Here is a 23,923-nt window from a genome sequence, read left to right as displayed (position 1 = left end):
TGTTAAATTAACTATTAAAAAAGGATGGTTAATCCCAGTTGATATATATAACAAAGTAATAACAAATTATTTGATATTCTTTTGGCTTGTATTTGGTATGAATTTTTTTTTTTTGAAAAAATACCAGTATGAATTTTCTTAGGGCATCTCCATCCCCGCTCCATAATTTACTCCAAAAATAGAGTGGAAAATGGATTATGAACAAAAAATAAAAAATTTTTCCATTTATAGAATAATCATTTTTTTGTTTCTTCAGTACTCTATTTTCCACTCCATTTTGTAGTAAATTATGGAATGAAGATAGAGATGCTCTTACAAGAATTAAGTAGTGGATTAAATCTCTTAGAATTTGGTATGTACATATATCAGTCATGAATTTGATTTTCTTAATGAAATTGATTATTACTATTTGACTAGTTCGGGTAGTGGTTAACATGGTAACAGATGAAAAATTCTTCTGACATTATCTTGAATCAACCATGTAAGAACCAGTTTGCTCTATACCACTAAATGTGTTTTCTTTAAATTGTCTGGATAGCCGATGAGGATATATCAAAAAAAACTTTTTTTTGCTTAAAACATAAACTGGTTATCTTTTGAAATACGTATGTATATCAAAGTTGTTTGTTTGGGAAGTTGTATTTATATTTATTTATCATGTTTAGTGGCAACAATAATATTTTCATGAACCATATGACTGGAAGATAAAGATTCGATAACAAAGTTACAAACACGAAATATAGTTCACAATCTAGCTGCCTCTCTTCAAGTCCCTAAAAATTCCATTCGTCATTTAAAGTTTCTTCTTTTAGTTTTGGTCCAACACTTTAACACTTACCTGTTTTTTTTCTTTTACGTTGCTTATCTAAATACTGGAGTATTTAAAGCAACAACCTTTTTTTCTGAATTTACGTGCAAGTGCTGTATATAGAAACAAATACTATACAATCCAACTTTGTGGACTTAAAGTACAAAAAATTATATTTCATTCTTTATGAAAAGAAAAGATTTTATGCATATTATTGTCAATATAAGTCAACAAAAATTTAAAATATAGCAGTTTCCAATCTTATAAATTTCGCACAATTTATTCACTATATCTCTTATAATCGTATTTTCGATCTTAAATCTTCATATTTTGTAATAGATACACATTTGGTATTAAGATCTCTTAGAGTGTTAAATATTAATTGTTTTTATTTAACTAACATTACCAGCTAATAATGTCTGATTGTATTTGATCGCCTTTCACACGTACGTACACATGACTTCAGAGTTCTATATATGTATCTATATCTTGGTCAGCCATTAGCAAACCCCAATATCTCTCTCTCCTCTCTCTCATAAGAAGGTACGCTTCAATTTCATTTTTTTTTAGACCGCACTAATTTCTTCAAATTCTTTGAAGTTTTTAGACAAAACGTTTAGAATTCAAGAAAGTTGCTGTTCACATATTTTCATTTTCTTTGTTAGTTTTTTTTTTTTGAAGAACATTTTCTTTGTTAGTTGATATGTTCTTCTCATGCTTACCTATTTTCAGATTCTTGATTACTTAAGCAGCTAGCAAAAATGGCCACAACGATGAACGTATGGTCTACCAAATGGACCTCCGGATTGGTATGTTTATACATATACATACATCATACATACATACATACATATCTATATGTGTCTCTTTTTTCATCTCATGATGTATATAATTTATATTCATGTTATTTTCTCCTCTCTGATTGGCAAATTTTATGAATCTTAATTATTTGGTTTTTCTATAGGATATTGAAGAGTACAACATCATCCACCAACACCACATGAACTCACTCTTAGGAGATTTTCCACAATCTCTTTCATCTCTTGATGATACTTCCACTTGTTATAACTTTGGTGCTTCTTGTAATGATTATTTGGTTGAAGAGGAACCTTCAAAGATCCTCAAGACCACTCACGAATCACCAAATTTACATCTTTATCCTTTTCCCAATTCTACTTCTCCACACCCTCAGCCATCTTCTAGATTTCTTTCTTTCGAAAAGACGGGATTAAAAGTTATGAACCACAAGTCTCCAAACTTAATATTTAGCCCCAAGGAAAAAGTTGGATCAGAAGATTTGATAAGAAGAGGGACAAAGAAGGCTCAACCTTTAGCTCGAAGTCCATCAAATGCTCAAGAACATATACTGGCCGAAAGAAAACGGAGAGAAAAACTTACTCAAAGATTTGTAGCTCTTTCCGCCCTAATTCCTGGTCTAAAGAAGGTAAATCCTGTTTTTTGTAACTAAAACATATCTTAATTAAATTTTATAAATCTCATTTGGAGTTTCATAAACTTTGACCGAGTCTAAATATGTTTACGTGCTATTGACATATATTATTATGTACGTGTTTTTAGATGGACAAGGCTTCTGTGCTGGGAGATGCAATAAAGCATATAAAGTACCTCCAAGAGAGTGTGAACGAGTATGAAAAACAAAAGAAAGGAAGAACATTGGAATCAGTTGTTCTTGTGAATAAATCTCAGTTGGTTTTGGATGAGCATCATAAATTATCACCATCTTTCTCAGATGGAAATCGTGACTACTCAAGCTCGAATCTTCCAGAGATCGAAGTTAGGGTTTCGGGAAAAGATGTTCTTATTAAAATCATATGTGAGAAGCAAAAGGGTAATCTGATAAAGATTATGGGTGAGATTGAGAAGCTTGGTTTATCGATCACCAACAGCAGTCTCTTGCCATTTGGACCAACTTCCGACATCTCTATTATCGCTCAGGTAACTATATTCGCATATTAGTCAAAAAGTCTATCTTTTCATACAAAACTGTATATATATAATAAACTCTAGCATATATGTTTTAGAGGAAATAGGCTGAACTAGTTTATTTTGTGAATATATAACCGTATTGGTCGAATTTCAGGAATCTGATTCTATAGAGCATGCATAGTTTGAGTTTATTTTTGATGATCATTATTGTTATGGTACAAACACGTTTCAAAATTAGTACAATTTTGGACTTGAAAATCTCATTACTCAAAATTTCTAAATAATATTGTGTAATATTTTGCAGAAGACATGCGATTTTGATATGAAAGTTGAGGACGTTGTGAAGAGCTTGAGTTGTGGTTTATCATAGTTCATGTGAATGGTTTCACATTCTTCAGCAATTTCTCTTATCCAAGAATCTAAAGTTGATTTTCTTCCATCAAAATGGTTTTTAGCTGATTAATTTGTTGTATGGATCCTAAGTCATTTATAGAAAACCTTGTTCTTGTTGTTTAAGTTTCCCCAAAGACACTTATCATCAATGTTTAGTAGACGGATTTTTGTTCGCAGCTACTTGATTGTTTCTTGCGTTGTAAAGCATTCCGTTAGTTAATAAATGACATTTTCTTAGATATATAAGTTGAGCGTTTCACTGTTAACTAAACCTCTTTAGTTACAAAATTTTATATGATCATTAAATACTGTTAAAAATGGTTCAGTAATTTACGTAATACTAATTGTATTTTACAAACTCTAGTCATGATATATATCGAGAATATGGGTTTCTCTAGTCATGATATTCTAATCTGTAAGTGGAAAACTTATATAGATTTTCTGATTATTTAGCTAGAACTGTATTTTCTATAGAGATTTATGTATTGTTGGTTGTTTTATTCTGGTCTGGTTGCTTAGACCACTTCAAATTGAGTAATAGATTAACTTTTTGATATAAAAAAAATCTATAAGTGAAAAACAGTAAAATAAATAATTATACGTTTTACAACGCGAGGTACAAAATTAAAACCTTCAAGTTAGGTAGATTAAATTTTAAAGTCAAAAGGTAGACAACTTTAACCAAATCATTGAAGGAGTGTTTGTGGATCCTTTGTTGTTATCTTTTGCAAGATGATTTGATTTATTATAAGGCACTAGTGATCTTTCTAAAAGTACACTAAACTCATCAGAAAATGTTACTAAAGTCTATCTTATCAAATCCGTATCAATTCCTATTAATTTATTGAAAACACCAAAAACCTAATAGATTAAATTTTTAGTTTTTAGTTTTAAATATGATAACATTATTCTGAGAATGTACATACACATATATATACTAGAAAGTATAGCAATTAAAATGAAGGAAAAAGTAAAACCATACAATACTCATATAAATATTCAAGACCTGATTTCAATTAATTTTGTTAGTAATTTCAACTCATGATATGGCTTTATTCTCTTTGATAAAAAAAAAAGATATGGCTTTATTCTCATCCTAAAGAAAATAAACATAAAAGATAAAAAGCAAAAGTAACAGGTCATAAGTGCGAAATTCCTTGAAAACAGGCTACCAAAGACGACAATGTATATTGGTTATTAAATTGAATTGACAACGTGGGATTTTTTCTTTGTTCTTGGAAACCGTTTTAGGAGAAGGTTCCTTCAAAATATGTCAAATAAATGTGAATAATGAATACCAATAGTGTTCAAAAAGTTATATAAACCTAACAACAATCTTAATTACATAATGTCCTGAATATTGGGAAGAGGAGGTTACATTTCTTTTGTCAACAGAGAAGATACATGTGACGTTTTCCCCTGCAACAACGCAAAGATGGTTTTATCTTTTCAAAAGTGGTCGTATTTTTATGAAAGTTGCTTGATCCATTAACAAAAAGCATTTGTAATGTATTATTTTATTCCTTTTCAAAAGTGTAATCTCATTTTAAAGTTAAATTTTAGTGTAATTCTATTCTATTTTGAAGTGCAAAATATGATAATAACAATTTTGTTATTATTATAAAAATAAAATAATTTTATTTTTATTCAGGTGTAAAGTAAAAGGTAGAACAAAATTGCAAAACATTTTATTTTAAAATTTATTTTAGAATACAAAATAAAATTAATAGAGCTGAAGACGTTCTAATAATGTTTAGACATGAAATCAGTATATATATATAATCAATGTTAGTTAGGAATGGGCAAAAATTGGTTGTATTCGTTATTTGGTTTATACTTAATCCGTAAAGTCCAGGTATTTGGTTTGACAAAATAGAGTATCAAATAATCTATTTAAATTACTTATAAAGCAAGTATCAATACTAAAAAAATACTAACAACGATTTGGTTTTGTTTGGTTTACATTAATTTATTATGTTTATAAGCGCGGGTCAAAATCTAGTGAGTATCAAATACATCTCAAATAAACTAATTTGTAGATTATATAGCTGTTAAAAATTATGTTTTTTGATATAATAAAACTTTGTATTATAATATAATCCAACAACCCCGCGCTTGGAAAGCGCGGGTCAAAATCTAGTCAAAATATTAAAATACTAACAACTATTTGGTTTTGTTTGGTTTGTTACTCGCTTTTATTAATGAACAGATATATTTTTTTTCTCTCTCTATCAAAGTATAATAAACTCATTTATATTTCTATTTTCACAGATGAATTAAACATAAGATATACATTTATATAAGCATGTTCTCTTTCTTATATATTTTATTTCTCTATTGACTTAAACATAAGAAAACAATAAAATATTGTTTATAAAGAAATTTTATTTAGATTTGAATTTCAACAAATTATTAAATAACTTATTAATAACTATCGAGTAATTTTAAGTATTCACGAATAACAAATAACAAAATGAGACAAGTAACTTGCAATTCCGTCATTTTTATCAAGTATTTGAAACTATAAATACTTACTTCTGACAAATCAATTATAAATCCAAAATTTTATTATTCGTCCAAGTTAAACCGAATACCAAGTATACCGAAAATACCATGTATTCGGTTTTTACCCACTTCTGAATTGTTAGTTGTACACATTAGAATTATGACGAGGAAAAGGACAAAACTGGATGGTCCCAATGATAGTGAGTTTAAATAAGACGACGATGATTTACTTAATCCGATAAAGAAAATGATTGGTCCAAGCCAAACCCCCAACCATGAAATAGTGAACTAATTATTTTGGTTGAATAATGAAATATTTTATTGATTATATTAAATTAGTTTAAAATTTAATCAATGTAAAACTAACAAATTTGATATACAATAAAATATTATTTTAGAAATTATATATAGCCTAATAAATCATAATTAAAAACTATAGTTATATGTAGATACAACTAAAATATAATTCTGTTGGAACTGATTTTGCGCTGATCAAATCTACGTCCACCACATTAACATCAGAAGAATGGCCGATGTGCAAAAAATATTTTAAATATAACAAATGAAAATATCTTAAAATTCAAATTATTAATAATTGCAGAAATTATTTATATCTTTTGGTAATTTATAAATTATTTTTATTAAATGTCTACCTTTGGTACATAAAGTTTTAACTTGGCAACTAGTATCCACCAAATTAACGTATTATTTAATTAAAAATTATTAACTAATTTTTTTCTACGATTTCGAATTTACTTCCAAATTTTACTGTTTGTATTTAAACTCTGCTAAGAGATTTTTCAATTTACAAATTTTAGGTCTTGGTTTGTTTTCCCACTTAACCAAAATTTACAAGATTTATGTTTTTCTAGGAGCAGAAGAGAAGCGAATTTCATGAAAATTTATATATGAAATCAAGTTATTTTATATGTGTAAGTAAGTATAGAGATTGGTTGATTATCAAAATTATTTATGATATTTTCGGCGGCATATCCTGTCCACACCGCACCACCAACCGTACGTAAGGTCCGTAACCATGCATACACATTTGTCGCACTTTCTATCATATTTTAAATAATATATATTATCATACATATTTCGTGCATATATAAATATATCATCCAGAAACTTGCTTACAGAATCTCCATTTATATAACAATTAAACTTTGAAAACGTACTCAATTATGGCTTCATTTCAATAGGTACATACCAGTGATGTGATTATATTTCATTTCAAACGAGAAGAATAGACATGTTACACACATACATATCATAATAGTACGGAAAGAAGCTTCCATGACAATCATAGATTTATCATTTAATAGATAATTTTGTAGAAATTCTCTAATCTGTTGCAACGAGTTTAAAAGGCCGCTATCATATTGTTATTTTATTAGTAACGGTGTAATCACGTCTTTGAATATGTTTTCGCATACAAAATAATGTGAAAAGATAAAAAAAAATGTAAAAAGTCCAAGCAGTTTCAGTTCGTTTTTGTTCATGTATGTATTCTATGACTGTCTCAACTAATTTGATGATGCTGGGGAAAGTCTCCCAACATGTTCAAGGGAAAATGTTGACTCCGATGTGGTAAGGAGGGACATCAGAAAAAGAATTGTCCGCATAAAAACAAAAGCAAGCCAAAGTATTCTATGAATATAGTCACATAAATCAAGGAGCTGATAATTCTTATCGTAAGTATCCATGATCCTAAGGATGAATCATTTTTGGACTCATGTTGTAGTTTCCATAAACTCTCCCAACAAAATTGTGTTGGTTGATTTGAAAGGATTCAAAGGAGGAAAAGTGTTGATGGGTAACAAAACATTGAGAAATAAGGAAAATCAAGATATCAAACCCCTTACCGTGATTTCTTTTAAAGCAAGGTACATGCCAACTGTTAATCTAAATCTGATCTATGACTGTCTCAACTAATTTGATGATGCTATCGAATTTACAACATATGAAACCATGTCAAACAATCAACATGAACTATGTAGAGCGTACGTTTACAATTTAACAATTTCAAGTTTCACTAATACATACAAACAACATCTATGATCTATGTTTATTGGTTCAAAGACATTATATATGAGCAAAAACCACTAGTTTAAAATTTTTGTTTCAAAAATATCATGATTTTCTAAAATAATATTTATTTATTCTTTCAAGAATAATCAGTAGTAAAAAATTAATCCTAAAAGTAGACCTTATAAATGCAAATCCAAAATTTAAATTCTAAACTGTTAAATATATTTTTGTGTGTCTTATATTTTAGTAAAAAAACCTATATTGATACTTTTTGGCCCTAACAGTTGCATTTTTAAAACAAAAGAAAAACTTTATTTCGTGTGGTATTGTAATAATGTTTCATTACATATTAAGGTGTGTTTGTGTCATTAAAAACTGTGTAATAAGTCACTTACATAGTCTGGACCCTCCCATAAGCAAGTAACTAGATTTTGACATGCGCTTGGAAAGCGCAGATTTTTTTGGATTATATTATAATTCAAAGTTTTATTATATCGAAAATATAATTTTTAACAGTTATATAATCTATAAATTATTTTATTTGATATTTTATATGTACACTTTTACGTAAATTTCTTTTACGCATGAGAATTATATATGGATCAAAAAACAAACCGAACCGACCCGAAAATATAGGTTTAGTTCAGGTCCAGAGAAGATAACATATTTGGAGTTTTTGGATCCGTATGTCTTTGTTTGAGTCTGGGTCCTACCCTAGACCCGATCATAAATATGTTGTGTTTATTAGGTATATTTGGATATTTCGAATATGTTTCCAGCATTATGGATATTTTTTTTAGATTTTTGGTTTACGATTATAGTTTTTGATTTCAGGTAAAATTTCAAAGTAAAATTTTTTTTGGGTATTTGGATAAAATTTTGGGTATTTTCAGTTCAGTGACAGATTTTAAATAAGATTTTGAATTTTTAGGTATTTGAATTTTTTTGGCTATTTGTTTGGAGTTTCAAGTACTTTTCGTGTGTCAGATATTTTTCAGATTTTTTAGATATTTCGAATTTTCTTAGGATCCTAAACACCCGAACAGATGTGGACCCATTACGTCTATATCGGGTCCAACAACCTTTTTATATAGATTTTTAATGTTATTGTACAAAAACATGGTTGATGAAATATTTTTAGAAAACTCATTTTTAAATATAAAAATATCTATCAAACTATAGACGGTTGAAAGTTTAGTATATAATATGAGATTTTAGTAAGAAAGTTTATATATGATATGATTACGTTATTATAAAGAAAAGAGGAAGTTAGAATGTACACATATATGTCGTGTAACTTCTCTTGCTTTAAATTATATATTATATGATAAAAGTGATAATATAAAACATTAGTTTTAATGCTTTTATGATTAAAAGTCAAAATGGTAAATATAGTAATAGTAATGATTAAGATGTATGAGTGATATTTAAATAAATAAAAGAATTGAATAAATTATTGTTAGAGAAATACATGGCAACATATTGTTAGTCTAAGTTTAAGGTAAGACCAAAAAATAATAAGTTAAATGAAAGAGTCCAAACAATTTTATACGTAGATTTTTTAAGACTCCTTCCCTTTTAATAGTATTGATAAAATAAAATAGATGCACTATGTGATAAGGTGATCTAAGGATGTAACAATTTCACATAAAATTAGATAAGAGTTTCCTTATCCGAACGTATCTTTGTGGTTGATGCGAAAGCCATCATAATTGTACTTAAAATTTCCGGAATCAAGACTCCTATGTTATCTGGAATTCCCCATATAGCATCGGCTGAGGTTGATTTGATCCACTAAAACACTGTGGTCTTAACCATTCATTAATGTCTGTTACACCCATCTCCGAAATTGTACGAGCTGATGTTGCTTTTTTTATAACCGCAATGTGATTCTAAAGGCTTTCTAGGCATAAGGACTAATCACTACGAGGTCCGCAGAATTCACGTTTTTTTATCACTTAAGATACTCTTGTTGGCCAAAAAAAATCGAACTCAGAGCAGTACTCACAGCTGTGAGTACTTTACCATTAGGCCAAGACCATTTGGTTTAAGCTGATGTTGCTTGTTTTTTAAAAATGAATGAATTCTTTGGAGTTATAAAAATATTAAATAACAAACGAAGTTTAGAAATATAATATTTTCAGGCTGATATATCCTGATATATATATCGTCGGTTTCTCTCTTTCTAATTTATTGTAGTTATCGACTTATTGGACAACAATAAACTTTTGTGATTTGGTTCTGAGGATATGTATAAGATACTAAATCAAGTTCGGGAATATAATATTTTTTCATACACCAACAAAGTTAGTTAGCAAAAAAAACACACAAAAAAGTTCAGCCATAAGATAGTTAAACATTATCCTTTTGCTCTAAAGCGTTTGTGCCCACATGGAAGTCCATTTCAAGATTTTGATCGTCACATGTCAATAACAAATATGACAACTTACAACAACAAAACAAGATAATATGGTACATAAAAGATATTTTGGGGAAAATATGCACATAAAAGATATTTTTATACGTATTATAATTCATATAAGTATATATCAGTATATGTACATAAAATCTAGAAAGGGATGTCGAATAAAAATACAAAAAAAGTAAGTAGGATAGTGATGAAGCAAATATTGAAAGCGTGATAGATTTGGTATGATAACCGAAATTGTGGTTTCTATAGTGAGTCAGATGATGACAATGCTTTATTTAATAAATTTAACCCCGAACATATGTACATAAACAAACCACTAACGATTTATTCAGAAATTATCAGTTAAGCCTTTCACCCTAAAACCATTAATCAATAACAATGACTTCCATACAAAACATAAATTGATGTTATGCATTCAATTATAAAAATACATATTACGATAAACCACAACTATTAAAATCAACCCTTAAATTCTTATTGATGAAAGACCAAATTTCAATAAAAATAACAACACACTAGAGTTTTTAGTATCAATTTAGATGATAATATGAATTAATTTGTAGTGAAATTGCATCCCATATACATAACTTTTTCCTTAATTAACTAAATACCCTAAATCCCACAACATCATACCTTAGTTGTTAGACACACAACTTGTCACATCATGTGTATTCACCTAATTTCTAACTTCTTTGTGGTTATTTAGCTAATTGACTCTAATTTGTAAGTAAGCATCAGAAAGCGCATTTTACCAAGTGTAAATATCCTACTGGTAGTTGATCTTTCTCCAGAGGAAAGAAACGTTCAGAACCAATGAATGGGTTCAAATGCTTATCTAAATACGCTCATGTCTTTGGTTAATTTTTTATCCAAATAACAGAAAATAAAAATAAAAAATGGCCCATTTTCCCTCGGATAAAAAATGTAGAGTTTAAATCTTTTAAAACCATGGGAGCAAAATCAAAGGAAGAGAGAAGATAAATCAAATGGTGGCTGTTCAGTTGTTTAGCTGGAAGACATTCATTCTTCTACCTTCACAAGCTTCAAGACATGATGGTTTCACTTCTTTTAACAGGTTTTTAATTTGTTTTCTTCTTCTTCTTCGTCTTATAGTTTCAACTTTCTGAAAAACAATTGCTTCCATGGTGGTGCATGTGTTTTACAAGATATATCTCTCAAAATTGTCTTTGTTTCAGAAGATTGAGTTTGCACTCTTTTCCTTCAAGTGGGATTGATTCTTTTAGATCCCGAGGTGAGGAGGCTCTGAAACTGAAACATATTCCACGTCTCAATGTCCTTCCTCTCAACAAAGACTCATACTTTCATTATTACAGGAACCTTCAGAGTCAAATGTCAAAAGACAGGAGACAGAGAGTCGTCTAGTTTCAACTTGAATCTACCTAATGATTTCAAATCCAAAATCCATAAGGTGAAAAAACTAAACCATGTCTAGTGCTCAATGCTTCATGTCATGTCTTTGTTTTTTTTGTGTTCAATGCTTTAGCTTTCTTGTTAAATTATCAAGAAGAAAATCTCCATTTACATATATATATATATATATGATTTATGGTATAATCTTTTTTAATATACATATACTGCAGAGTCTCCAATATAAACTTGTACTAGGATGCATCCCACTGTATGTGATTTCGAGAATTGTGCAAAAGGTCATTCATGAGCTTCCACGCCACATTCAGAACTCAGTAGGGGTTGGCTTGCCTTTTGCTTGTGCATCAAACTCTCTAAATAAACCTTCTTTAAGTGGTATCAAATGGAGTCTTGCAAGGTTCTTTTTCCTGTTCAATATTCGGCTCGAGAAGAACGTTGCTACGTATGTGTTTCCTCGACCATTACTTCTATTATCTGTGAGATTTAGTTGAAGAATCTCCCTTGGTATAATATATTTGTATGTACAAATGGTACTAATAGAGTTTGTTGAAATGTTATATAGATAATGTTAATGTGAGCTGGACTAACCGAAATAACTACTTTTAACAGAATAACAGACTCTGTTTCAGTTACTAACTAAAGAAAACATTTTGTTTTACTTTTACATAGTCAGGATCTCAAAATGTACTACATAGATTTTTGCTTACTATTATTGCCAGTTTCACTGTGCTTAGGATAAGCATTATATTCATAATTAGTTTGTATTTTTTAGTTCTTTGTGAATATTGACATTCATTCTGATGGTTTATTAGGTCCCTGGTGGTGCTTGTGATAGCATGCCTATCGTTTGTCATGATCGGAGGAATCCTATTTTTCAAATTCAGGTAATCTACCATTTGGTTTTTGTCAACAGTTCACATATACTAGACTATATTTTCCATTCTGTGGTTTTGATATATTCTGGAATTTACCACTTTCTAACATGGTTTTAATAGTGCTTATGAGACTTTTTTTGTCTGGTTTTAAAGTATTTATAGGCTTATTTCTTCGATTATTTTACTTCCCTGGAAAGATCTATCCAGGTTTCATGGACAACCTTCAATGCTATTGCCTTTTTGTTTTGTGAAGGAAAGAGGATCAATCCTTTGAAGACTGCCTCTGGGATGCTTGGGCATGCCTTGTTTGTGCTGATTCACATCTAGAGGTTCAAGATTTATCTTCTTCAACGTCTCCAAAATATATTGATTACAACTTATGCTATGGAGTTATTCTATGCAACTAAAAGGCCTGATGATGTTTTTTCTGGAAAAAAAAACTGCAGCAAAAGTCGCGTGTTGAGAAAGTCATTGGATTTGTCCTAGCGATTTGGGGGATATTGTTTTATTCTCAGCTTTTAAGCACAATGACAGAACAACTTCGGGTATATAAGTTCTTGAGATAGACACTTAGATACTATTGAGAAATTAAAGTTGCAAGTTCCTTGATGGATTTGTCTCTGAGCAGGATAATATGCAAAGGCTAAGAGAAGGTGCACAGATTCAAGTCATAGACACTGATCATATCATCATTTGTGGAATCAACAGTCATCTTCCTTTCATACTAAAGCAACTCAACAGTCATCATCAGCATGCTGTCCGCTTAGGTACTGCCACAGCTAGGTAAGTTTGTTCACTCTATATATATCTTCCAAGTGATAGTAACTTTTGTGTGATTAGTTTCCTTGTTACATGCTCTTACAGTAAGCAGACACTTGTGCTTATGTCTGATACTCCAAGGGATCAGATGGAAAAACTAGCCGATGAGTTCAACACAGATTTTAATCATATTGACATACTTACAAAGAGGTAAAGTACTCAGCTGATCTTGTTGGCTTGCAGTTTATCTATAAAGAGCTGATTTTATGCTTCAACCAGTGCAGTTGTAATCTTAAAATGACGAAATCATTTGAGAGGGCTTCCGCCTCTACGGCCCGTGCCATCATCATACTACCAACCAAAAGTGATGGGTAAGAACATTCTTTTGAAGTGTCAGAAACTAACATGTGACTAAGGAAAATATAAAGAATCTTATACCAATGATCTCATGTACTTTGTAAAAGAGTAATCAAACAAGTTAAACATTGTATTTCAGGTACCACATTGATACAGAAGCATTTCTCTCTGTATTAGCCTTACAACCTATAAGAAGAATCGAATCCATCCCAACTATTGTTGAGGTAAATTAGCCTACTGAAGATGATATATTGTTGTTTTATTTTGTTAATAGTGCTTGTGGAAATGAATGTAGGTATCAAGCTCTAGTATGCATGATCTCCTCAAGTCCATTTCAGGAATGAAAGTTGAACCAGTTGAAAATATTACCTCTAAGTTGTTTGTCCAATGTTCACGTCAAAAAGACCTCATAAAGATCTACAGACACCTACTCAATTACTCAAGTACAGTCCTGCTTTCATCTTAATACATTTTAATGTTGAAACAGCATTGTTTTTTTTTTTTTTTGTATTCAAGATCTAATGCTAATACAAAGTTTAATCATTGCAGAAAATGTATTTAATCTTTCTAGTTTCCCAAATCTAGCTGGGATGAAGTATAGACAGATAAGACTTGGGTTCCAGGAGGTATGAATTGACTATATCATTGATATTTTGGTCTTTTATAAACTTCATGTATTATTGTTCTTTTTAGGTTGTGGTCTGTGGTCTTTTTCGAGATGGTAAAGTGAATTTCCACCCGGACGATGACGAAACGCTCATGGAAACAGACAAAGTATTGTTCATTGCACCTCTCAGTTGGAGAAAGAAGCAACTTTTATCTAAGGACATTGAAATTGAGAACATTTCAGTAGATGATGAGCACGAAACTCGTAAGCAATCACGGCTAGAAAAGATTATAAAGCGTTCTAAGATGTTCTTATCAAAGGTCTGACTCTCAAAACTGCCCTCCCTCCCCACAATGCTTGGACGATATAATATTCTTGAAATTTTGAGAGTTTTGACTTTTCATTTCTATGGTTTTGGGACATAGGGATCATCAGATTCCGTGGAAGGACCAAGAGAAACTATACTTCTACTTGGTTGGCGTGAGGATGTTGTAGATATGATTGAAGAGTTTGATAATTATCTTGGTCCAGGAAGTTCATTGGAAATATTGTCTGATGTATCAATAGAGGACAGAGGAAGAGTGAGTGATGGTATCGGTTCAGGGAAAATCAAGAACATACAAGTTTCCCATAGGGTAAATATCAATTTTTAGCTGCATGTAACAAGAAGATAGCTTCAAAATTATTTATTTGTTATGTCTTTTGAATTCTTCTGCAGGTTGGGAATCCGATGAACTATGATACATTAAAGGAAACTATAATGCATATGCAAACTAAATACCGAAAAGACGAAGAACCTATTCCTCTGTCTATCCTTGTAATATCTGATAAAGAATGGCTTCTTGGAGGTAATCAAGAACATACAAGTCTGAAGTCATGGCTTCTTGATGCTAACATATATTGTCCTGTCCTTTTTAGATCCATCTAGAGCAGACACACAATCCGCTTACTCTCTTCTTCTTGCTGAAAGCATCTGCAACACGCTTGGAGTAAATGTAATCTACTGACTTTTTTCATTACATCCTAATGAAATCTTTGCTAAAAGGGATTTTGTTTCTCTAGGTACAAAATCTAGCCTCTGAAATCGTTGATTCAAAACTCGGCAAGCAGGTAATCAGTTGAAATGGTTTTGCATCTGTTACTGATTAAGCTCATTTAGCTGAAAACATTATACAAATTAAAAACATTTGCAGATAACAAGAATCAAACCGTCTCTAACTTACATAGCAGTAGAGGAAGTGATGAGCCTTGTAACAGCACAAGGTTATACATTTCATTCTTGTGTGTTTTAGTTAACCTAAGTCCAAACAATGGCAATACTATTCTTCATTTATATTCAGTTGCTGGAAACAGCGAATTGAACGAGGTGTGGAAGGACATTCTAGACGCAGAAGGCGATGAGATTTACATAAAGGTGAAAAAACACGTCTCTTCTTCCCTAAAAAAATATTGTAGTTCTGAAAATAACTAATGTACTTGAGACACACAGGACATTGAGCTATACATGAAAGATGGAGAGAACCCTTCATTCACTGAGCTATCAGAGCGAGCATGGTTAAGGAGAGAAGTCGCTATAGGCTACATAAAAGGCGGTAAAAAGGTGAATCTGAAACAAAAAATAAAACGTATTTCTTTCCATTAACATTTATGTAACTGTTTGTTTTATATAATTTGTGGTGTTGCAAGGTAATCAATCCAGTTCCAAAGACAGAACCTATCTCACTCGAAATGACAGACTCGTTGATTGTTATATCGGAGCTTGAAGGAGACCAACCCATCACACTATGATGTATCCACTCTCTTATATATCTTATGGTTTCTTACTCACCAGCGATATTGGACAAGGAGACTCAACTCACAATTAGCATGCTTCAAACAAGGAAGATTTTAATTCTTTCTTTGCCACCACATAATTTCAGTCTTTGTAATAATGTCCCCAAGACTCAAACTTTATTTATGTCTACATATGTTATCAACGCAATGGGGCCATGATGTATGTAATGTAAAATGGTTTTTGTTCCTCCCACTAATTCAGTTTTAATATTTTATCGTTAGTTTTCTTCTACAAAAAAAATTATCTAAAAATTTAGAAGATGTGAATATCAAAAACATACAAGAATACAAATAAATGGTGTGAATTTCATAATGACAATGGTCACAAAATGAAAAGTGCAGCTCATTAAAAATAGGGGAGGTCAACAAGTTGATTAAAAAAGGACACCTCAGATAATTCCTCTCTGAGAGCCATGAAACTGATGAATAACAAAGAAGAAAACAGTTTGCACAAAAAAAAAAGAAGAAGAAAACAATTAGCTTGTTCGAATTACTTATACTTGTCACGCACAGATATGCTAAGAAGAGAACCATAGGTGCCAAAAATAGTGATAGTTTTCCTTAGCCCGTGGCGTCAAGCACGTCGTGTAACCTTAGCTTAAGCTCGGTTCTAATCTTTCTTAGACAAAATCTGGTGAAAGTACAAGGGGAGTCTAGTGATCAGATTGGTGATTTAAGGTTGCTTACGCTTTATCATTAAACAGCATTGAGTGATAAGCATAATTGTTTCTAATTATCAAGTTTATTATCTAATCAAGTTTTAATTTATAGAATGTACTGTAGTTATATATACATACCCCATAAATTTTACCATTTATAGTTGCAAATAATTTCTTGTAGAGCTCTTTTTTTTTTCCCGTCAAAGATTGATTTTATAGATATTCAACAACAACTGATACAACACCAACAAAGACCAACGAACACATGATTAATTCGTGGTTAGCTAAGCCGACGGATAAAGAAATATCCTCGGAAACGAGATCCCACGCAGGGGAAGCAAATGCCCAAACGAACCCAACATTAAAGGGCGAGTACAAACTACAAACTTAAGCTAAGCAACTAGGTTTCAAGCTAGCGGTAATACTCTCCGCCGAACAGGTATGGCAGGCATCAAGAGAACCTATGAGACTGTTTAGCGGGATTGCCCTCGGCCAAACCACCGCAAAACCACTTTCTCCTAGAAACAACGAGGACACTCCTCAAGAACCAAGCAACACGAACTCCATAGACCGGCAATCCTTCGATTCAATCACCAAACCCCCGGAAACGGCTTAGTCGAACGCGACTGTTGAACGCCTAGGTATGAAGCCACACAACAAATCTCCACGAGATCTGAACAAACAACTAGGAGCCAAACCCACCAATCCATAAACAACACGCACAGGCCACAAACGGCAGAAGGATGGATTAGACGGGATCCATAGCAAACTCTAACAACACAACTGAAACCTGTAAATGTGAAGACGTAACCGAAAGCAAGAGGGATATGCAAAATCAACAAAACTACACAGATCTAGACAGAGATTCTTAGACAACAGGTTTTGTAGCTAGACCACACCGTTAATCATAAGATCCGGAGCTTTTATCTAAGAAATCTACACAGATCTGAGAGTATATGTCGATTTGGAAGAAGCACATCACTCACAAAACGAACCCTAAGTCGCACACCGAACTACCACAGAAAGAACTTGAAAGAAAATGAAGGTTTGGGACCGGCGCCGGTGCTAAATAAGCCACCACGCGCCGGTCGACCGAGTTGACTCAGAAGGAGAAGCGACGGGAAGGGGGAGACGATAAGAAGGAGAGAGAAAGGTGAATTTCTTGTAGAGCTCTCGAATAATAAATAATACGAACTCTTTTCTATTTGATGATAATATATAAAATAGATTATTTTACAAAAAGTTAACCAATTCCTGAATAACCATCACTTCGGTTCAAAAATCTTAATTTGAAGATTTTCAGCTTGGTTTAATCGGGTTTACTCCAAACTCATCACTTCATATAGAAAAACCTCCTATTTTTTTTTATAACATTTGGACAAAATTTCAACATTCACTCATTAGCTCAGCCAGTAGAACACGGACCTTACACTTTTTCCTAATTGACATATATCATGGAGTCATGGTAAGCATGTGTTCATATTTATGAAAATAAGATCAAAGCCAATTCAATTATTAAAATTCGACATCCAAGCTTTGCGACAGAATTGGAGAGAATAGAGACATTACAGATATGCTTTCCGGACTTCAGCATCATTCATGTTCCACGGGCGCGCAATCAGATTTCAGATTTTTTAGCTAAGACTGCAAGATCCTTCCATAGGGAGTTACTTTTTATTGGTTGTTCTATTCCGGTTTGGTTACCCAGACCACCTCAAGTTTGAGTAATAGAATGGCCTTTTGACGTCAAAAAAAAAAAAAAAAAAAAAAAAATTCGACATATAATTTTTCAAAATACTGGTGCCGTTTTTTTTTCCTTGCTCGTTGACGCAGCAAACATGGTGATGATCTCGGACCTCTAGAAGCCAACAAATTATACGAAAGAAGACTTCTAATTTCGACCATAATTATTTATATAGGACATTAACGTCACGTGTTATGCATTATACACCAATCTGGTCAACGTTATTACGGAGTGGAGAAAGAAAAAAACAAAGCCGCGTCTGTTGTCAATATATAAAGTATAGCACCTAGAAACACTTTCTTCTCATAAACCTTTTTGGACAAATACAACAAAACATATCTCTCGATTTGTGTTTAAAATCTTGTCTTTATCAGGAAATATTTTATTTTTACTACATCGGTCTTTCTCAATTCGGACATGGATGAAGACTTCTTCTTAACCGACTTCTCACTCGAAGACATTGATTTCGACTTTAATATTTATGAAGAAACTAATGTATCGCCTGTGGAAGCGAGCATACATACAGAAAGAGCTCAGTTTATTGAGCATCAAGTTCCTCTTAATTACCTCAATGAGAAGCCGAAGCCTGTGGTGAAGATCAATAACAAGCCACGACTGATTTCTTTTGATTTTTCGAGTAATGTTTCTTCTTCTCCAGCTAGGGAAGATATCATTACGGATCAATTGGTCACACGTGGAACCAAAAGAAAATCATGTTCTCCTGCCAAAAGATCTCCAGTTTTCGCCAAAGAACATGTTATAGCCGAGAGAAAGCGTCGTGAGAAGCTTTCCGAAAAATTCATTGCCCTCTCAGCACTTCTTCCTGGTCTTAAGAAGGTACTATCTGATGCCAAATTTAAAATTTTAATGTAATTGATAGTTTAGTGCAAAAAATAATAATATAATTGATAATTATTTTAAAATCCACAGTGAAAATGTAATTTTATAAGTTATTGTCAATTGATTTTGAGATAATTCAACATCTTGTTTTTTCAGGCGGACAAGATTACGGTTCTTGACGACGCAATTTCACGTTTGAAACAACTCCAAGAACAAATAAGAAAGCTCAAGGAAGAGAAAGAAGCAACAAGACATATGGAATCCATGATTCTTGTGAATAAATCTAAAGTGTTTTTGGACGAAGGAACTTTCCTATCATCTTCTTCTTCTTCTTCAGATCATGAACAGTTTGATCAACCGTTGCCAGAAATAGAGGCTAAAGTAGCCCAAAACGAAGTTCTAATCCGAATCCACTGCGAGAAGAGCAAAGGGAGCATGATTGACATACTAAACACGATCGAGAATTTTCAACTGCGTGTCGAAAATAGTATTGTATTGCCATTCGGGGAATCGATTCTTGACATCACCATCCTTGCACAGGTAATCATTCAATAACAATTCTCATTTGCAATTGATATTATATTGGATATCAAAGGGGATATTTTATCACTCATCTATATTGATGTTTATATGAAATATTACTAAATACTGAATATCAAAGGGGATATTTTATCACTCAAAATATTGAGAAAAAATCTAACAAAATCTTTCAAAAAATTTAAAATATTTTATTTAAATTAATACCAATGATTAATTTCGTAATTAATAATATATACTATTATACATTAATTTAAATAAATTTTTATTATAAAACAAAATAAAATTAAAGTGTATGCTATTTTTCAAATTTTATAATTGTATTATATATCTTCTTTATCAAAAAAAATATCATAAAAACTCATACTAGGTCTATTTCATCAATTACATCTATTTGACTATTTAAGTTAATCTATTTAATATATAATATTTCTAAAAAATCTTATAAATTATATAGATATTAATAAATAAATTTAAACTGTAAATTTAAATTTTATTTTTACTTATAACAAAATATGTTGAAAAAACCTAACAAAATCTTAATAAAATTTTAAAATATTTTTAAATTAATGCAGCGATTGATTTCATAATTAATAATATAGTATTATTATAATGTATTTACTTATAAAATCCCACAATATACTAAAATAAATAACAAAGAAATATAAATTATGCTATGAAATTATCGATTTTATAGTATAACTAAATAAAATTTTAAAATGTATTGTATTCAGTCTGTGAAAAATAGAAAAAATGAAGGAGATTCTCAATTTTTTTATTTCATACTATGAATTTATTTTACCAAACTCGAAAATATATTAATATATAATAACAATTAATAATAAAGTAAAATATATAAAACAAATCATTATACATTAATAATATCGAATAAGAAACATAACCAATAACATTGTAGATTTACACAATATATAACACTAAAATGTAAATATCTTTTAAAGTTTTGCGATGGTATCCGTTATATATTTATAAAATGAAAATCTATCCGCACGGATGTGCGGGTAAAAAATCTAGTAAAGCAATTAACTTAAAGAAAAGTGGTCGAGTATTAAATTATTAATACGTCGTCCGTCCATCTAATCTTGATTTCTTTCACATTTCTTGATTTTCGGTCTTACATTGTTGCAAGGTCAACCTTATCCCATTCTTCGTAATTATAGAACAGATCGACACACATGGGATATCTCTATTAAATACGTATCATCAGTCTCCTCTGGTATCGGTAAAGGCAAACCAAGAATCACGTGTACAATATAAGACGTGCACAATCCTCTACCTGTTTTGTTTGCCATTTGAACTTAAGTTTACTTTGCGTGTAAAAGTCGTCCAAAGGAAATGGCAAACGAAGACATGTCTTGTTGGGATCATGTGTATTATATACTACAACGCTCTCGGTTTCTTGGACAAACCTATTTATATGCTTAAATTAATCTTAACAAGACTTTACAATTTTAGAGGTGCAATGTATTATTTAGGGATCATACTCGCATAGACTCATATTATTCAATAGACTTTTTGTTTCGAGTGAAAGTAGACAAGTAAATATTACTAAATAAAATGGTCTGTAAACAATTAGGAAAGGCACTGGATTCAAAAAAAACTCACCTGTAAATCAGAATTTTGCAGATCAACAATTGCCAAAAGTGTATGAAAAATAATTCTAGAACTCAAATCACATCGATCAACTCTCGTTGTAGAGATAATCTATGTTTAGACCATACAGTTCCAAATCTAAGGTGTATCATATCATTTCCAATCCCGTTGAGTGATCCTTTCTAAGGCGTATCACATTCAGTGCTTGAAGACTGCAGTCCTGTAGCCTTACAACAAAAGGCTAATCAAACCTCCTCATGTCGGGGCTATGAGAGATCGTCTTCCCCCTTCCCTCTCTACTGCGTTCTTTATTTCAATCCTTACACGAGATTTCATCAAGCGCACATACTAAGACCAGTTTCCTTCCTTTTGGAGAGATCACTTTCGATACTTTCCTCCATTTTAGGGAGAAGAATTCCATCAACCTTCTCGTTAGAGAAAGTCTTTCAACGCTCAGCTGTACAAGCATCACGAGCTACACGTTTTCTTCATTCGCCTATATTAGCAGAAGATCAGATCAACTTGCAGTCGATCAGCTTAGAAGCCCTTTTGAAGAAGCTTCCTTATCTACGATTCAAACCGTTTAACCTATCCTTTTAATGTTTTAATATTTGTTTATGTAACAAGTGAGTTTCACTCTCTAGCAATGAGCCTTCTACTTGTCATCATCAGTTAAGTTTAATATAATCTTTTGTTTTACAAAAAAGAAACAAATGATTTCTTGAAAATCTCTGAGATAACCACTCTGGGTTCGTGGATGTGGAGAAACTCTTAAAAGTCTGCACCTTGGCTGCATGTTTCATTAAAATCTAAGTATATGTACGTTATATGTCAAAAAATTTAAAAGCTTGATACAAAATTTTAATATTTTACCCCATAAAAAGTTTGGATTTGTCAAACTAAATTTAATTATATATGTTAGATTAATATATTATATTAATTGATATCACGCACCTTGTGTGTGGACTAATATATATGCACCTAACAATTCTTAATTCAAATGTTTATTTTTATTAAAATTGTTAAATTAGATACAACTTTAAATTAATATTATAAATAAATAGCTTCAATACTCATATTGGTAATCAGTGTATAAAATTATGTTCTTTGTTTCACAGTTTTATGTATGTGATGTGAATTTTGGATCAGAAAATTATCTATAGTAATAATCAAATTAGGAAGCTTGGATTTGAAATTAAACTTGTATTTGGATTGAAAAAAAATCAAGTGGCATTGAAAGGATTATAAACAATTATAACTCGTAAAACATCAACAAAATAAAAATAGCCTAAGGGTGTTCAATCCGGTAAAACCGAACTATTTAAAATCGAACCAAACCGAATTAAAGAAATAGTTTGGATTTGGTAGTACCGAAGAAATCAAATAGATGTTATTTAAAAACACATCAGTATATAGATCTGGTTCAGTATATTAACCGATCAATTGAAGTAACTGATTAATTAAAATATATTAACATACTTTTATATATATTATAATAATCTGTGTGGATCAATATTTCTTATATGAATCAGAGAAACTGGCTATAAGCCATTAAAATTATAAACTAAATATAAGATAAACGTAATTATGATATTATCGGTAGATATTGTTAATATCAATTGTTAATAACTACGTATTAATTAAATGTTCTAAATATAATAATAATTATATATTAAAATATATTTATAGAAAATAATAGTATATATAAATAGATTAATTTTTATTAATTATTTTATATATCATGATATATATATATTAATATTAATTAAACAAATGGTTTAACCTAAAATCATAGAGAATGTAATAAATAAACAAATTCACTAAAATTATGGAGAATATAGTAAATCTTATATATTAAAACAGAAGTAACAACCTTGATTCATGTGTGATTTTTTAAAGAATGAAATTATTTCTAGAAAGTCATGTTACATTTAATCTCTAATTTTATCATTTAAATTTTGGGCCTACTAGAAATTTTTATTGCGCGATCAGTAATTGGATTTAAAAAATAAATGATCCATTGGATTTATAGATAATATAAGTTAAATAGATATAATTTAAATGTTGTAATACTATAAATCAATTATTATTTTCATTGAAAATCAAACAGGAAAATTAAAAATATTTATTTTTCCCAGTAAAAAAATTATAAATATTTTAATTTTAACCCACTTACACAAAACACAAAAAAAATATACATTATTAAAATTAAACAAAAAAAAATGTAAAAAGATTACCGAGAAACGAATAACTGACCTGTTAATTTTAATTTTTTCATTGAATTCGAAAATATAAAATGGAAATGAATGGATCTTCCCACTTACACTTTACAGCCATAGATAAAATTACTTTTCTCCCTAACCAATAAAAATCAAAATTAATCCACAAAATGACAAATTACACCAACATTAAAACCACCAAAAAAAAAATCACAAACCAAAAAAACACATTTAAAAAACAGACAAAAAAACACAATATAAAAAAAAAAAAAAAAAAACAAAAAAAAACAAAAATAAAAAAACCCTTCCTACCCCTTTGTGTCTAATTTGTTCTAAGAACAATAAATAATAATATATAAATCCAAACCAATTAGATTA

The 23,923-nt window shown here is 30.6% G+C and overlaps 3 protein-coding genes across 7 annotated transcripts; all 3 read left to right on the top strand.

Annotated features, from left to right (window-relative positions):
- The first annotated feature begins 529 nt into the window (after positions 1-529).
- On the top strand, positions 530-3,387 carry LOC106370261 (transcription factor bHLH18). Its single transcript, XM_048741512.1, has 5 exons — positions 530-1,351; positions 1,541-1,617; positions 1,773-2,252; positions 2,387-2,764; positions 3,060-3,387. Exons 2-5 carry the CDS (start codon positions 1,570-1,572, stop codon positions 3,123-3,125), a joined length of 972 nt encoding a protein of 323 aa, XP_048597469.1. The 5' UTR covers positions 530-1,351; positions 1,541-1,569; the 3' UTR covers positions 3,126-3,387.
- A 7,570-nt stretch (positions 3,388-10,957) lies between these two features.
- Positions 10,958-16,156, top strand: LOC106371332 (putative ion channel POLLUX-like 2). 4 transcript variants are annotated; one of them, XM_022691342.2, is made up of 22 exons: positions 10,958-11,190; positions 11,312-11,367; positions 11,450-11,544; positions 11,717-11,946; positions 12,317-12,388; positions 12,633-12,708; positions 12,826-12,924; positions 13,008-13,162; positions 13,244-13,348; positions 13,423-13,509; positions 13,635-13,719; positions 13,791-13,938; positions 14,045-14,121; positions 14,189-14,422; positions 14,528-14,737; positions 14,821-14,950; positions 15,021-15,097; positions 15,165-15,212; positions 15,296-15,365; positions 15,443-15,516; positions 15,592-15,702; positions 15,789-16,156. In XM_022691342.2, the coding sequence occupies exons 1-22, from the start codon at positions 11,102-11,104 to the stop codon at positions 15,888-15,890; spliced, it is 2,430 nt and encodes an 809-aa protein (XP_022547063.2). In that variant the 5' UTR covers positions 10,958-11,101; the 3' UTR covers positions 15,891-16,156. The 4 variants fall into 4 exon arrangements, with proteins under 4 accessions (XP_022547063.2, XP_048597467.1, XP_022547064.2 ...); XM_022691343.2 differs by having other exon boundaries at positions 11,017-11,190; positions 11,315-11,367; XM_048741510.1 differs by lacking the exon at positions 11,717-11,946 and having other exon boundaries at positions 10,991-11,190.
- A 2,299-nt stretch (positions 16,157-18,455) lies between these two features.
- LOC106370262 (transcription factor bHLH19) lies at positions 18,456-22,195 on the top strand. 2 transcript variants are annotated; one of them, XM_048741508.1, is made up of 3 exons: positions 18,456-19,175; positions 19,335-19,718; positions 20,863-22,195. In XM_048741508.1, the coding sequence occupies exons 1-3, from the start codon at positions 18,756-18,758 to the stop codon at positions 21,223-21,225; spliced, it is 1,167 nt and encodes a 388-aa protein (XP_048597465.1). In that variant the 5' UTR covers positions 18,456-18,755; the 3' UTR covers positions 21,226-22,195. The 2 variants fall into 2 exon arrangements, with proteins under 2 accessions (XP_048597465.1, XP_048597466.1); XM_048741509.1 differs by having other exon boundaries at positions 18,459-19,175; positions 20,894-21,125.
- Positions 22,196-23,923: the final 1,728 nt, after the last annotated feature.

This window comes from Brassica napus, chromosome A9, assembly GCF_020379485.1.
Source record: "Brassica napus cultivar Da-Ae chromosome A9, Da-Ae, whole genome shotgun sequence".
Lineage (NCBI taxonomy): Eukaryota > Viridiplantae > Streptophyta > Magnoliopsida > Brassicales > Brassicaceae > Brassica > Brassica napus.
This window is presented reverse-complemented; position numbering and strand designations above follow the sequence as displayed.